General features: G+C 37.9%; 1 protein-coding gene across 1 annotated transcript; it reads right to left on the minus strand.

Moving 5' to 3' along the window:
• Positions 1 to 873: 873 nt before the first annotated feature.
• DLD (dihydrolipoamide dehydrogenase) lies at positions 874 to 15,254 on the minus strand (the record flags this gene model as incomplete). The annotated part of the gene is made up of 13 exons (XM_009587333.1): positions 874 to 1,616; positions 1,722 to 1,811; positions 3,269 to 3,406; positions 3,804 to 3,993; positions 4,389 to 4,559; positions 5,978 to 6,168; positions 7,357 to 7,458; positions 7,624 to 7,767; positions 8,111 to 8,211; positions 8,586 to 8,655; positions 11,152 to 11,220; positions 14,306 to 14,385; positions 15,179 to 15,254. Coding segments are annotated over 13 exons (1,488 nt in total), but the record flags the coding sequence as incomplete, so codon positions are not given.
• Between the last annotated feature and the right edge of the window lie 1,351 nt (positions 15,255 to 16,605).

Consider the following 16,605-nt stretch of genomic DNA (forward strand, 5'->3'; position numbering starts at 1 on the left):
ACTTAACCCAGCATATCCATGAATGGGATTATCTCATATCCTGGTGATAAGGTTAATGAGCCATCATGGTTTAACCCCATCTACATTTAAAACAGAAGTTAAAAAAACCAAACCAAAATGAAGAACAGTATCACTGGTGTTTGTTGATTAACTGATATCTTAATAAAATGGTAACATTGTCATATATTTCCACCACTCAGTATGGATAATGGATCAATACTTGAATAAGAAGCTCTAAAGAAAGGTAGAAGGATAGAACAATCTTATCTGCACACAAAACCAAGTAGCTTTTGCACCATTTTCTAAATGTACATTTCTCATCTATCATGCCATTGGCATACTGAAAAAGGACATGCACAATACCAGCAGATATTAAGGTTTTCTTCAAGGCAGAAGAGCCTAACAAAAAAAAAAAGAAAGAAATGGCACCCTGCAAAACAAAACTTAAAATGAGCTACTGGAATTGGGCACATTCCATATACACACTAGGGATCTTCCAAAGATGCCATTTGTTTGTGAGCTTCTTCATGTATTCGACAACATAGACACTAAAAGGAGTAACAGGGCCGATCAGCAAACAAAACCCAAGAAGACCCTCCAGCCACGTTAATATTTATTGAGCTCTCTTGCTACAGAAGAGACCGAAAGAGAGCACAAAACAGAAAACAGAAGACGAGAAGAAAGTATGTCTTCATTGCGTGGAGAGCTGACACTGCAGCCCTTATGTGTGGAAGGTGCAGAATAACCCTCGTGTCATAGCACTTAACAGCAAGTGCTGCTTCACTACCCAGTTTTAGCGTTTCAAGTTTAAGAGAGTTGAACAATGGAAGCTTTAAAAACAAAAAGAGATTAAGTAGCAGTAAGATTAATGTCTTCAATCTTTCATTTCTCCATCAGCACTCAATTTTTCCCCTGATGAGTTTTCAATATGAAAACATGACGTGTGGAGAATCACACACACAGAGTAATTTTCTCTTTAAAAAGTCAATATAGTTTTAATTGATCTATACGAGCCCCTCTTCTCCCAACATCCTAACACTACTAGGTCAAAACAAGTTTTGGTACTTGTATGTAAGAAGTAGGTTAAATACTAAAGTTAAACCTTTCAGAAGAAAACACATTTTTGTGCGGAAGTGACAGTGGCATTTTAAGTGCCAGCGGCATGGTAAGTACCAGCATTCAACTGGTTTAGTCTATCACTACTTCAAATAAGACAACACCAGGTATGCTGGACACTTATTCAGAGTTTTGACCAGCACACCTGATAATCCCATGCAGCAGCGAAATGTTTGGTTTTGAGAAAGAGAAGAGTTCTGTCAGGCTGTTTTTCTGCAACATTCATCATGTAAATAAACATGTAATTTTAAGTATTTAATTTACAGAGACTGGATAATTCCACTTGTTCCGAACTCTACTTGTTTAAATATTTGATGTTTAAAATGCAGATTCACTTAATTCAGTCCTAAAATCCTCAGACTCAGCCTTCCATAAGGGCCCACAGTCCATTTTCAGAGATGTACTATACACGTACAGAGATCTGCTCTTTCATTTTAGAAGTTGATAGCTTTGCCAAAAGATGCTGCTAGGTTTGCTTCCCTGAAGGCTTCTGACACTGTCTGTAGAGAGCAAACACAAAAAGGTACAAGTCATTAATAGTTACATGTAATTATAGCATGTCTGTGCAACCCTGGTGTTCAACAGTCCGCTTAGAAAAAACTTACTGGATGGGCATGGCAAACTCTGGCTACATCTTCACATGATGCTCCATATTCCATAGCAAGGGCAGCTTCATTAACCATTTCACCAGCACCCTGTAATTTAATGGTATTTGTAATTAGCACAAATCTTTATGCAGTTCTCCAGGTTCCCCTGAATCACTAACAGCTTCAAAATAAGCATCTTTTGCTAAAAAAGAAAAGCTGTATTATTAACTAGCACTTCATCTGTGTTCTAATATGAGTCATAAGTTCTTAATCTACTTGGTTACTGTGCTCAAGCCTAGCGTAAATCTAAACATAATTCTTAATGAGAGTATTTGTTCTCTCATTACTGAGAGTTGTGCAAAATCTGGGCCCTTTTCCACTACCAGATACTGGTCAGATAATACCTACATTCTCAAAGCTACAGCGTACATTATCACTGCTGAAACCTCCCCAAAACTTCAATGCCCTCCTGGAAAGTTAAACAGATAACTAGATAAAAAAAAGCGTGTTACTACATCTGCACCCTCATTTTTATTTGTTGTATTTATACGTATTTATTCAGAGAACATTTCTTTGAGGAGTCAAAAATAGTGAAATCTCCTGTTACGTTTTTAGCATTCAGATCCACAAACATGAAGATTTTCCCCCCAGCCCTTTCCCAATAAAGAAAATTAGTCTGTCTCACACCGATAAACCTAAGTTGTGCTTCCTTTAAGGCACATTGATTACAAATCCTTTGTAAAGATGAGAAATCAGAAAATTCTCTTTGGGAAAAGTATCATTTTCCGCTGTCCCACACATTCCAAAGTTAGACCCTAACTCTCTGTTTTGTTCCTCAGCTTTTTTTTTTTTTTTCCCTAAAGATGTATGCAGAAACAGTTCCATGCATCTTTGTATACAGCTTTCTTTAAGAGAAACACTAAAACTGCTCTCCATTTTCCTGGAAAGGAAATTTTATTCCTACGAATGGATATATTATCAACACTATTGGATAGACTTTTTGTTTCTGAATCTGATTCTCATAATTTCTGATATGAATACATAATAAGACATTATGCTAGTTATTTTCTCTCACAATGCCAGTCATTTAAAAATCAAAGTTCCATAAGTTACTGACCCCAGATTTGGTGACTGCAGCATAAGGTTACCACCTTTGCTGAAGTCTGAAGTTCAGAGAGGGGGAAAAAAAGAAAACACAAATGAAAAAGCCACAGTCTGTTCAGCTCCCTCAACCTCTAAAGCTTGAGTCAACAATTTCTGCTGTTCTCTCGAGTATTTGGCAGTATTCATAAAAAAAAAAAAACTGGTCAGAGAAACCAATTAACCCTAGCAATTCTAAGGAAAGAAAAAAAAAAAAAGCTATGTCTAACACCAAAGTAACAGGAAAGTGGGAAGGAGGGTAGGGCTGCAGAAGAGAACAGTAAATAAAAATGACCATGGTAGACTCAATCGTCCTTCTTTTTACAAGCACCGCTTCTCCTAACGTGACAACTACTTTGCAACTGTGCAACACTAAATAAAAGACCTTACAAGGCCAAGACAGCAGCAAAATTTACAATACTTACTGCGCCTAAAATGTGAGCACCCAACATCCTGTCTGTTGATTTTTGACTAAGTATCTTCACCATGCCATCTGTGTCAGCATTTGTCTTTGCTCTACTGTTCGCAGCAAATGGAAATTTCCCAACTTTGTATTCTATTCCCTACAAAACAGATGTGTTACTGAGTTAATGACCAACAAGAACAATGTAACCATACAGACAATTTGGTAAGTACAAGAACAGAAGCAATACAAAAATAAAAGACACATAAGACACACAGAGCAATGCATGAGAACCACTAGCAAAAGGGGTATAAGGGGGTATTAAAAAAGATTAATTAGCAAATGAACAATATTAACTTCACAGAATAGAAGTCATTAAAGAGACCTGTGATCCTTGGGAGAGTGGCGTGCAGGAGGGAATCATTCAATCATACACCCTAAGCAATAAATTCGGATGCAGAAATTCTCCTGGAAAAAGTAGCTAGATAAACTACTAGACAATGAAACCACGTCCAAGATGGAAAAGCAGTTTTGTTTGAGAAGAAAACGAACAGTACCTCTTCTTTCAGCTGTTCTTCTGATTTCCCAACCCAGGCCACTTCAGGGTGAGTGTATATCACAGAGGGTACGCAGTTATAGTCAATGTGAACTGCTCCCCCAGCCATCCCTTCTACACAAAGAATGCCTTCATCCTCAGCTTTGTGGGCCAGCATAGGTCCAGCAACTACATCACCAATAGCATAGATGCTATCAGACCAATGAAACAGAATAAGACACTGTTTAAAAACATCCTAGCACACCTAGGCTACCTTATATAATAGTCAGTTTGAAACACATTACTGAAAACTCTAATCAAAACAGGTTAAAATACTAAATACAAAGTATGAAAGAGCAGTTTCCACAGAATGACCACACTTTGAGAAGTACTAGTGACATGAAATACACACAGCGACTTTTAAATCACAAAACTTCAAAGGTTGACTAAAAATCTTTAGTTCCTGAAATAAACAGAAATCTTGAGTTTTTCTTTCAGAAAAGAAAGCTATATTCTGCAATTAAAAAAAAAAAGTGCTTTAGTAGGTTAAACTTATAAAAATAAGTGTTCTGCTTAAAAATAGTAAAAAATATTTAGTCTTACTTACTTTGGAATTTTGGTTTGGAATCTGTTATTCACTGGGATTCTCCCCCTTTTATCAAGTTCAATTCCAATATCCTCAAGACCTAGATTTTTTGTAAAAGGACGTCTACCGATGCAAACTAGGAGCACATCACAAGTTATTACTTCTGCCTTGCCACCAGCAGCAGCTTCAACACTACAGAAAAATAAGTATCAAAAATGCTAAGCTGTAAACTTTCAGCATTGTATTTCTCTGACTAGTAACTAATATGATCCAGATGGTGACCTACTGGCTGGATCTGGCATACACAACACTTGCATTCAGCCTGCCCCATGCTTCCTCCTTGCGAGAGTTAAGGAGTAGAAGAGGGAAGGAGGGACAACAACTCTTACCACATTTGTTAACAACTCTTAGATACAGAAATTCAGGGTATATATCCACTAGCAAGTAGCATGACCTGATAGGATCAAATCTGTACAGCAAAATAATTCGGGCTGAGTACTTGACATCCAAACTATATATATTTTGGGGTGCGGTAGGGCCATGTATTCGGAGCAAGCTTTCTTCTGGCCCAGGAATCAAACACCTGTTAGCAGCTGCCCTGCATCAGGTGCATCCATCAAGTGCATCTTTGTATTTAACTGCACCCACAACAAGTTCAGTTCCTGTGCTCTGAGAGCACAAGAACCAAAGCAAGGTAAGTCAGGATGAGCAGGAAGTATGTTTCAAAAGCATACTCCTGAACCAAAATAAAACTCTAAATGTAGAAACAGACTACATGAGAGATCCAACCAGCATCAGTGTGGTACATAAAGAAGCCCAACTCTAGGACCTTTACAATGATGGAGAACAGATCATCCCGAGGTGTGGCGATACAGCAAATACAAGTCACCGTATTAAGATTCCAATGAAAAAACATTTAAGCTTACTTTTGTTAAGTAACATTAAGCATTTTCTTAAAACTCAAACTACGGTTTCTGCATAGAGAATATGTTAACAAGAAAAAGGACAGAAGTAGTGTATACATATGGACTTTTACAAAGAAGATTTGCTTTATATGTTTCTGTATTAGCTGTTAATCTGTAAGTCTTTGAAGGGCTTGAGTGTGGCCCTCTGGGGTAGTTTCATTTATTTCTGCTCAAAAGCAATAAAATCTCTGCCACGCTTATTTTGAGACAAGAGGAGGTATGGACAAAATAACCTTTCCAGTAAGCAGCCAAGAATTAACGGCTTGAAAATGACTGCATGAACAATCACGATATTTATGTTAATTATACCAGAAGCAAAGATCTTCCATGAAAAGAATGATTTAGAGTTCTGTTTTTATTACTGATCTCACTATAACAACAGTGGTTTTACATTAGTACGCCTTCAACTCAAGTCAATGGAACCTCTCCTGTATAAGCAATCTAGGACTCAATAAACCCAAAATTATGAGCTCTGTAAGTTACAATACAGGATAAAAACTAAATTTCACTAAAGAATTAAGTTTCATCCTAAATCAGTTTTTTCCTGTTTAAAAAAATAGTATCAGGCTGTACTTTTAAATAGGTTTGATGGATTGGGAGGAAGAATATATATGGCATTCCTTTAGTTTTATGTTAAACACTTACGCTACATCGATTTTTCCATCTGGTTTCTTGGTAGCACCAGTAACTTTGGTGTTCAGTTTAAACTTAAATCCCTGTTTCTGAAGAATACGTTGGAAGTTTTTAGAGATCTCCATGTCAATTCCCATTCCACCAACATGGCCCATGAACTCAACAGCTGTCACATCTGCACCGAGGCGCTGCCAAACTGAACCCTGCAGTCACAACAATATAGATAAAAAGTTTTTCAAAAGCTTCAGATTTTTTTGCTCTAATATTTACCACAGACTGTAAACTTTTCAAAAGTAGAACAGCAAATTGATCAGTTTTTACAAATGTTACAGTATAGAATAAAACAAGTCCAACCTCCCCCAGCCTTTCCACAAAAAAATGGATTTATCACTGCTTGTTTGCATACCCAAAACTTCAATGATTGAATTCACAGAATTAAGTTTTTAAAGAAATAGCTAACAAAATAATTAAGTATAAATTAGGTACATTTTAGGTTATAGGTATAGAAAAATTCAAAATCAAAGAATCTGAATGTAGCTCAGAAAACCCAAAGGAAATTGCTTGTGGTATTCTAGTATCACTACAAATTAAATCAAAACAATACCACATTACGGAGATTTTATGGAAATAAAATGGAACCACTGCTGCTTCTGTATGTATTTATAGCCATAACCACTATCATCAGCTTCACCAACAAAACCCATATAGACCTTATTTACCTGCAGTTACCCACATCTATCCAGCACAGTATTTCACTTTGCTTACTCAAGCTTAACAGTCTTCAGGCTGAGCACATTTTCAAGCAGTTGCAAGACCAGCAAATATACATTCTTTTTGAACCATGTAGGTATGGTGGCAAGAGGACTCAGACCAAGAGGAACTACAAAGTCTCCACTCCTTTGGTTGTTAGATAGAACGTGTACAATCGTATCACACAAAAATTTCTTGGGATTAACTGCTACACACCAAGAATTTATCCTGGCTTAAAATGAACTTCCCTTAAAAAAGGAAGTTCTCTCATCTATACATAGAGCAGCTACAAACCTCAGCAAAAGTTAACTCCCCCCCCCCCCCCCCCCCAACAAAATGCCCTTTTTACAGTCAGGGCCTTGACAGACAAAAAAAAACCACTGTATGTGAGGCCCCGTATGTTCCTCTCCCATTTCTCTGCTTAGCTAACCAGCTGCAGGAGTACTGATCTTACAAACACTTATCCCAGCTTTTCTGGTAGAAAAGGGAGCTAGCAGGCTATGAAGTCTGAACAGTTTCATTACAACTCACTCGACCAAACATCTGTTAAATCACAGCAACACAATCAAATATAACAGAAAGTAACACCCTGTTCTTTTATAAATTATATTGAAGACCAAGTGGTTTAAATATCCTTTTACCAGTTCCACACCAATGACTCCTGCACCAATGACAACCATCTTTTCAGGAACTTTTTTCAGGGACAGCGCACCAGTGGATGACACGATATTATCTTCATCGATCTAATGACAAAGAAATCCAAAAAGGGAGGTTTACAATCTCTTTTATACATTGTATATAAAGCACACAGAAGAAGAAGTGCAATCAGATACAAAAAATTATTACACATTAAATTATGTGGATATAACACATTGAAAAAAAGTACCATTAAGATTTCAAATACGTACAGTAATTCCAGGGAAGGGAGCAACTTCTGAGCCTGTGGCTACAAGTATGTTCTTTGTACTGATAACTTGAGTGCTGCCATCTTCTTTGGTTGCAGTGACTTGGTTTTTGCCAGTTATTTTTCCAAACCCAGATACATGTACAACCTTCGGTAATCAGAACACAGTAAATTCAGATTCAAATTACTTATATAAGTTATGCTACATTTAAGCTGAATCTCACCAATGCTTTAGAGAAGCTGCCAACACGTACCTTTGCATCACCATCTGGTACAAATCACAAAGTTATTGTATACTATTCTTTTAAGTAGATTAAGAATGAAGAAACTGTTCATTTAAAAATTTCATAGAAGAGAAGCATTCAAATTCTGCCCTTGCCGAGTCAGTCATTCAAATTAATTTATGTGGCAAGAATATGAAAATGTAAAAAGCAAGGAAACTCAGATCAGAAGAAGTTATGGATATACCTCAGTATATAATCCAAACTAACCTTGTTTTGTTTAAATAAATGAGCAATTCCACCTGTTAACGCCTTCACTGCACCACTCTTCTGTTCCATCATCTTCTCTAGATTCAAACGGATTCCTGTAACTAAGGTTAAAAAATCCTTCTATCAAGCATTGCAGTGTTTTTATTTTAAGGAGCTCACCTAAACACAATTAACAGCTCTGACACACTAAGATGTTTTGAATGGCCCTACTAAACGCTAAAGGTTACATTCAACAACTGCTATGTTAAAAAGCAGTATTACACTTTTCAAATATAACTTACCTATCCAGGATTCAGGGTTCAAGGAGCAGACACATGTTCCTAACCCTCCAATTGACAGATAAAGGATATTATTTATAAGTCTAAAAAGTTTTCTGACCAGAAAACTATACTAGTCAGATCTGAATGATTAAATTTGCCTGTTGATGGAAACCATTTATGTTAACAGGCACTGACAAGTTGCTCTTCACACTCACTTTCAATTCCTCTATTAGCGAAATCTTTTCCATGGGCCAAGTGATACAGATGCGAGTTGTTCAGCAAGGCCTAAAATACACACACAGAAATGGGAATTAAGACATACATTCTCGACTGAATTAATTATTTATTATCAGGAGAAAAATAATCTGATGTTATTTGCAAAACATTCTCACTATTAAGAAGAAGTCTGACATGTACATATTTAAAAAGGTGTATTTCAAACAGAAATTGTACACAGTATCTCTTATTGAAGTGTTTTGTAAAGTTACATATTTAACATAAAAATAGTTAAATTCACACATATCCTTTTTGCTCATTTCACCAGAGAAATTGGGAATGACTCCATGACAATTAAAAAAAATAGGAACAGACTTCAAGTAGAGGAAAGAAAGATGATTCTGACTGACTCACAGCAGAATTTCCTTATTACCTCAGAAAAGAGATGACTTGTCAACAAAAAGAGGATACAGAAAAACTGGATGAGGAAAATCTATACTAAAATCCCTGTTAAAATTTTAGCCCACGTAGACATATATGAGTCAAATTTTGTAGTTGAGGAATTGTGCTGAAGTTACTACAAGTGCATAGCTAGTTGAGCTGAAGCTATATGGCTTAGAGCTAGCTCAGGTCACTGGACATTCAGAATTCAAAATTAGAATTAGAATAGTTTTCGTAACGATGTTGATAAATCAGCACCTTGAAATGCAGAACCTCTAGAATTATATTTTGATTAGAAATAGCAATATAGTTAGGGAGGGATCTTGGTAAGAAAAACGATGTCTTTCATTATAGCCATCCCAAATGTAAAATTATCAGTATCTTTTAAAGGACAACAGCACAAGTCTGTGCAGATTGAAAGCAGGCACAGTAAAACAAAGCACATTTTGAGATACCTGCCTTATATACACACACTTGAGTAAAACTAATACTGTCAGAATAAGATAATTCCATTTTTATTAATAAGTCTTACCACCTCTCACTCTAAAATTAATTTGCCCATTTCACATAACTGTCACAACCCTGAATCTGTAACATCCAACATTACTGAAGACACAGCCACTGCTTAAGACTTCAGCAATTAAAAAAGAAAAAAATTCCATGACCAATGTATTATTTTGGGTGGCTTTTTGGAAAGGAATTTTCAAGTAGTTTGTTATTGCCTCAGTGTATGCAGCCTACGTATCCACTTCTTAAGAAATTTTTTGCCGCTCAAAAAAAAATTCTGCATAGCATCCAAGTTTAGCCATGGCTTCAAAAGCATTTTCTTAAGAACTTCAAAGGATTCAAAAAAAAAAAAAAAAAAAAAGGACTCAAGAAGAAAAGTTAGTTAAATAGATCCTAGCAGAGTTCTAAACTTTCAAAGTAACACTGTGTTGATCTACACCTCATTTTTGAGTTTTTCCTCAGTATATTAAGATATTCTGAACTTCATTAGAACTATTAGTGAAATGTTTAGGAAAATTAATATATAATTTTAAAAACTTTGTATTTATACTGTATTTTCTCCTACCATGCTAATGGAACCTCTCTGAGCAAACAGATTAGAAATAGCAATATAGTTAGGAGGGATCTTGGTAAGAAAATTATGTCTGTTACTACAGCCATTATAAACCTGACGTTACCAGTGTCTTCCTTCACCTGCTGGGGGGTTATGAGGCAGACTCATTAGCACCCAGCCAGATAGACTAGATTAGACTAATAAGGTTATCTAGCAATAGCACTGTTCTTACAAGGCCCTAGTTCTGAAATTACTTAACACTGGACTGACAACGTCAAATACTAGGTTCTTCTGAATTTCTTCTTACTTCTCCTTTCTTTCAGAGTGCATGCCTTGTACTCTCCCTTTTCTCTCCCCACCTGCACTACTCCACACAAGCACTACCAGCCCCACTCTCCAGGCCATCTTTTGGGGCTGGTGAGAATACTATTTTAGCTTAGACTAATATTTCAAGAGCTAATCAACTAGGCTTCTTCTACAGTCAATATAGAGAGACAGCTATCTTCAGAGCATGGTGCATCCAACCAAAGCCACAGTTCATGATTTTTCAGAGGTGCCCCTCTCCCTCTAATGTAGACTTACTTTCTCTACCCCTAGTGACACAGTTTGGCATTCCTTTAATGTAAGAACATTATCTTGGACAAAACTACAGGTTTATTTTGAACAAACTGATATGAGGCGATCAAGAACTTCACACGGTAGACTACAAGAGGTACAACCATCCAAAACAGTTAACACTGTAGTCAGTTACTGGTTACAACACAGCCTCAACAGCTCATCAGAATGAGAAGATACATCTGGATGCACCTCTGGTTTTCATTCTCTTCCTCTCTTTCTTTTGGGAAAGCCCACAAAACAGAGTTTGCAAACAAAAGATTTCTGTTAAGCAAATAAAATTTTAACCCTTTGTGTTATTTATTTGGATCCTCAGCTTATTTGGACTGCAATTTCAATTTTTAAAGTAAGTAGGTCAATGTTGGGAAAAGATTAAGGAGGAGTTTCTCAAGTGATACATATAACATATGTTGTTTTTAATGAAGTTACGACAAAGTATGTACACTTACCTTGGATGGAATACATCCAACATTCAAACAGGTTCCACCTAAGGTTTCATTTTTTTCTACACAGACAGTCTGAGGAAGAAGCGGGGGAAAAAAGAACTTTTTAGCAATACTATGCCACCATTTCCTTACAGGGTATCTGACAAATTAGAATGGATGACAAAGACCAGGCTTTTGCCTAATAACTCTTCCTCTACAAGTGTCTCATTAATTTCATTCCTAGGTTTTTTTGTGGCTCAGATTTCCCCTCCCTCATTTTCTTCCTAACTTAAAAACCACAAAATGGCTCTTCGTAACAAAATTCTCTATCAGAAGAAAGCCACATTCCCCACTGCACCATTTATACTTTCATACAAGTTTAAGTGCTGCTGTTCTGCGTCAAAAATCCACAAAGTTCCTCAATTAAATACAACACTCAGTTCTGTGAAAGATGTTCCCCTTACAATTAAAAAAACCACACCACCTGCAAAAAGCAAAAAATGTAAATCATGCAAAAGATTCCTAAAAACAAGTAATCACAAGCAAACAAAAAATGAACCAATACATGTTAAAATCACAGGAAGTAATCTTTTCTTTGTTTAAAGAAAAGAAAACAAAACAAAACCCCTAAACAACATTTCCCTCTCTAAACATACGATCCTGCAAGACCCGTTGCTATAAAGTTGTGCCAATATCTACAAAGAAAGAAAGAGTAAAAATCAAGCAAAGCAAAGCCAAGCAAAAATAAGGTCAATACCAACAGGGGTTTTGTCTCCTCCTCAACTTGCCAACATCAAAGTGTGCAAGGGAAAAAAACAACTGACAAAACTTCAAGCAAAAACAGATCACTTTGCGGGGGGGGAAGAGAGTATCATAAACCTTTTTTATAGAAGCAAAAGAATTGGCATCTCCTTCTTTGCAATGTGCGCACATGTTCAAAATAATAGTTCGTTGGTTTATACTCTAAGAGCTCCAATCTGCTGACAGAACTGACGACCCAGGGGAAAGCCTTTCATCATTTCTTTTAAGTTGCTGCTTCTGTACTAAAGTAGACGTGACGGTAACATGAAGAGCAGGATTCACCATATCAAATCACAGAAACACATCGAGACATGCTGATCCCCTATCTACCCTTCCTCCTGTTTTAAGCACATGAATGCATGAAAAATGATCCAAGGGCTTTAAAAGCTGCACCATGGATCAAACAACATCAGACGGCTCCTACCTTTACCTGATGAGGAGGTTCTGCCTCATCCACTTTACATCAATTTCACCAACAAGGCCAAGCAAAGCTGTTGAAAAGCCAATGCCCGGAGAACACTGTTGGCAATAACGTGGGATGCTGTGGTGGTGATACAAGGACTTAACGCTTGTGCTAGCACACGTAGCACTAAAATTGAAGGTTGAAGTTCAATAGTTCAGTAGAGCACACTGGGGTTCTTCCATGAATAGTGTCACTACAGAATCTGACTTTTTGCCCATCTCACAAAAACATCTCCTTACATTCCTCAAGGACAGCATAAACATTCTTCATGTTTATTCAGTGCTATAGGTGACACATGCAAGCACATCCAAATATTTCACCCACTCCAACTAGCCGTAAAGCAGTGTAACAAAATTATTTTTTGCCATGATGAAAAAGAGTATCCAGGGCACTTTTTAACCTCCTTGTATATGGTATCCTATTGTTAATCACAGAAGCGGGCATATAGCCACAAAAAATAGCTTTACAATAAACAAACATGAACTTACATGTCAGAAGGCCTCAATCTCAACTAAAACCTGTAACACTGAGCACCTTTTTTCTCAGGTAGTAATAGCTCAGTAACAACATATATCTAAAAGCAAGAGTATTTATTAAGACCAAAAAAAAAAAATCACAAACATGGATAAAGATAACTCAATTATCTGCACTAGGTCACAGGCAGATGTAAAACTTCTTAATGGAATCTCAAGCATTTTTATTTTGGTACAGTTACACATTAGAAGGCTGAAAGATACCCAAAGAGACATCACTGAAACCCAGGTGTGGGAGTGATGAGCAATGAGGGACAATACTCAGAATTACAGAAAAGTTTAAGTTGAAGGGACCTCCTCTGGAGGCCATCTAGTCAAACCTCCTGCTCCAAACCCTGTCAACATCAAAGATGTATCAGGTGGCTCAGGGCCTTGTACAGCCAAGTTCTGAAAATATCCATGGGTGAAGACTACACGCTATCTGGGCCCCATTTCAGTGTTTCACTGGAACTTCATTCATCAACAGGAGTTCCTGTCCTTATCAGGTGGTCTAATCAACTCATTTTTGTCATGAAGTCCAGATGTCATAATTCAGAAGCATTGGGACATATCAGCCAGCAGGAACACGCTCAAGACTGCTAGCACCGCCTTCTCAGATTTCAAAATAATTAAGAGAAGAATAATGCAGTGCCAAGAGAGTAAGTTGGTCTCATATTAAGGAGTGAAGGTAAAAAAATATCCTGCTGAAGCTCTACGTTTTCATAAGTTTAGAAAATCTGAAATGCATTATGAACATATAATTCTCACAATACTCAACTAAATGACACATCATTAGCACACCTCAGATAAAAGTTGCCTCTTTCAAAAGGCATTCATAGACAACAGACAGAACAACAGAGATGAACATAAATAAATGTAAATTAGATACTACAGTATTTCTACAGACGTATTTTTGCCTCTAAAATTCTCACATGGCAATGGAATTCCTCTACTCGCGTTCAAAAAACACATCAGTTGAATAGTTTTTTCCTCCTTTGAGTTCCTTCAGTCTGTTCTTCAGGGCAGTTTCTCAGCAGCCTTTCTGTCGCTGTCTCAATTTTTTTTTTCCCCTTTTCTTTGTTGGGAGAAAAATTCCTTCCTAGCATTCTTTTCCCACCTTCTCTTCCACAAGAGTATAAGCCCACCTCAATTATCACTTCCAACCAAAAGCAAGCTGTCCTGAACAGCTTTGTCAGTAGCCTAGCAGGGCTATAGACAGTAATACCTTCACATCTCCATTTCAACTTCTGTATAATCTGGGTAAGCAAGGCAAAGAAAGATCACCGACATGTCAACATGACCCAAGATGTGACAGAAGAATTTCAGTTTTTCAGTATCACACAAACATCTTCCAAGTTCATCTGGATGAATATTCTGCCATCTGAGTGAGGTCTCATCTTACCTTAAATCCAAGCTGAGCTGCTTTGATAGCAGCAACATACCCTCCAGGACCAGAGCCAATAACTGTGACATCGGCATCAACTGAAACAGAGAACATTTGAGTTATTTTTCTTTCAGCAATTAACATTTTACTGCACAAATACCAGTTTATCATTTCTGAAATAATTCATGTTTGAAAATATATTTTTTTTAAAAAGCAAAATGGCTATTAAAAATGATGCAACTTAATAAACTAGGTTTAGATAAGCAAATTACACCTCACATCTGAGAGTAATTTTCTGGACAAAAGAAAAGGTTGCGTAGAGGTATTCACTCTGTAATAAAAACAACAAGTCTTAAATTTTCGAGGGAAAATAACGTAAAATTAAATGAGGCAACTGAGTTCTGTCTGACCTATCCATCCTGCTACAAATCCTTTAAGAAGTTAACCCAAGATGTCTGCATAGTTTACTATAACAGTTTCCCAACATAGCTTCTATTGATAAAAGATAAATGCTTACTGAATGCCATAAAATCAGTAGTTTATAAAGGACAACATATGGCTGAAATAGATATCTAAGCAACCTCTATTGATTATGAACACAGTAGAAGCTATGTACCTAATTCATATCTCGTAACCACAATCTTTTTTGGAATATTAATTACCATCACTGTTCTTATGTTATATAAAGTTCAACTTCTATTTATAGCTTTAGCTCGATATCAAATAGGGCAAATAAGCCACTATTTTTCATCTAAATCTCCATCATGACATGGATTCCCCTGTTACCTGGAAGACTGATTTCTGAGTTTGAAGCACTGCTTCGGTTTTTGAGGGTTTTTTGGGGTTTGGGTTTGGGTTTTTTGTCCAAAGAAATTCTTCACAATTAATTACCTTGATCAGCATAGGTCCTTTGTGACACTGCACAAATTCCCTGGAGTCCATGATGAATTCGATCAAAATAGCTTCTCTAGAAAGAGAAAAAAAAACTTAATTCTGAACATGAGCCAGCAGTGTGCCCAGGTGGCCAAGAAGGCCAATGGCATCCTGGCCTGTAAATAAGCGTGGCCAGCAGGAGTAAGGAGGTGATCGTGCCCCTGTACTCGGCACTGGTGAGGCCGCACCTCGAATCCTGTGTTCAGTTGTGGGCCCCGCACTACAGGAAGGACATTCAGGTGCTTGAGCGTGTCCAGAGAAGGGCAACGAAGCTGGTGAAGGGTCTAGAGAACAAGTCTTCTGAGGAGCGGCTGAGGGAACTGGGGTGGTTTAGCCTGGAGAAGAGGAGGCTGAGGGGAGACCTCATCGCGCTCTACAACTACCTGAAAGGAGGTTGTAGTGAGGTGGGGGTTGGTCTCTTCTCCCAAGTAACATGCGGTAGGATGAGAGGAAATGGCCTCAAGTTGTGCCAGGGGAGGTTTAGACTGGACATGAGGAAAAACTTCTTTACTGAAAGAGTGGTCAGGCCTTGGAACAGGCTGCCCAGGGAAGTGGTGGAGTCACCATCCCTGGAAGTATTTAAAAGATGTGTAGATGAGGCGCTTAGGGACATGGTTTAGTGGGCATGGTGGTGTTGGGTTGACGGTTGGACTCGATGATCTTAGAGGTCTTTTCCAACCTTAATGATTCTATGATTCTATGATTAATTTATACAATTGAAGTCTACTCTTTAAGAAAAATAAGCATTCAACCACACAGATGAACATACAGTTACAGTCACTAGTTAATCAAAACAGGAACAACAGGACTGAAGTGGACATGGAGGGCACTGACTGGAACAAGAGGTAGCAGTCGGTCTGCCATTTACCTGCTCTGCAACCTCAGCTGATCATTCTTCATGTCAGCCTGGCCTAAGGCTGCCTCTAACTACACAAACTTTCAACCCTTCACACGGGGCTCTCAAACTACTTAATGACATTAATTAGACACCCACAGGAGTTTATGAAAAGTTTTGCTGTTCCATAACTATCTGCTTCGGCCACTTCCTGTGAACAGGCAACACCTCAGAGGCGGTGCTGGAGGGCAAGACTTTTTAATTGTAATGGGACAGCACAGCACAGTTGCTACAAGAATCTCACGGGCCGATCACCCTGTAACTGGCGTAGAGAATGCTCCTGAAAGTATTTCTGAAGCCCTCAATGCTGCCCAAAAGGCGGGAACCGACCCTCTGACAGCTAGCAAAGGTATCCGCCCCCACTCCCGACTCCGCCCGGCCGCTCCCTCCGGCTGAAGCCTCCCGCAGGCCGGGGCACCCCTCCTCCGCTCTCAGGAGGACCGACAGCCGACAAATTACATGGCACCAGGGACAAGACCACGAACCCACC

Source organism: Fulmarus glacialis, unplaced genomic scaffold (genome assembly GCF_000690835.1).
Source record: "Fulmarus glacialis isolate BGI_N327 unplaced genomic scaffold, ASM69083v1 scaffold44191, whole genome shotgun sequence".
NCBI lineage: Eukaryota > Metazoa > Chordata > Aves > Procellariiformes > Procellariidae > Fulmarus > Fulmarus glacialis.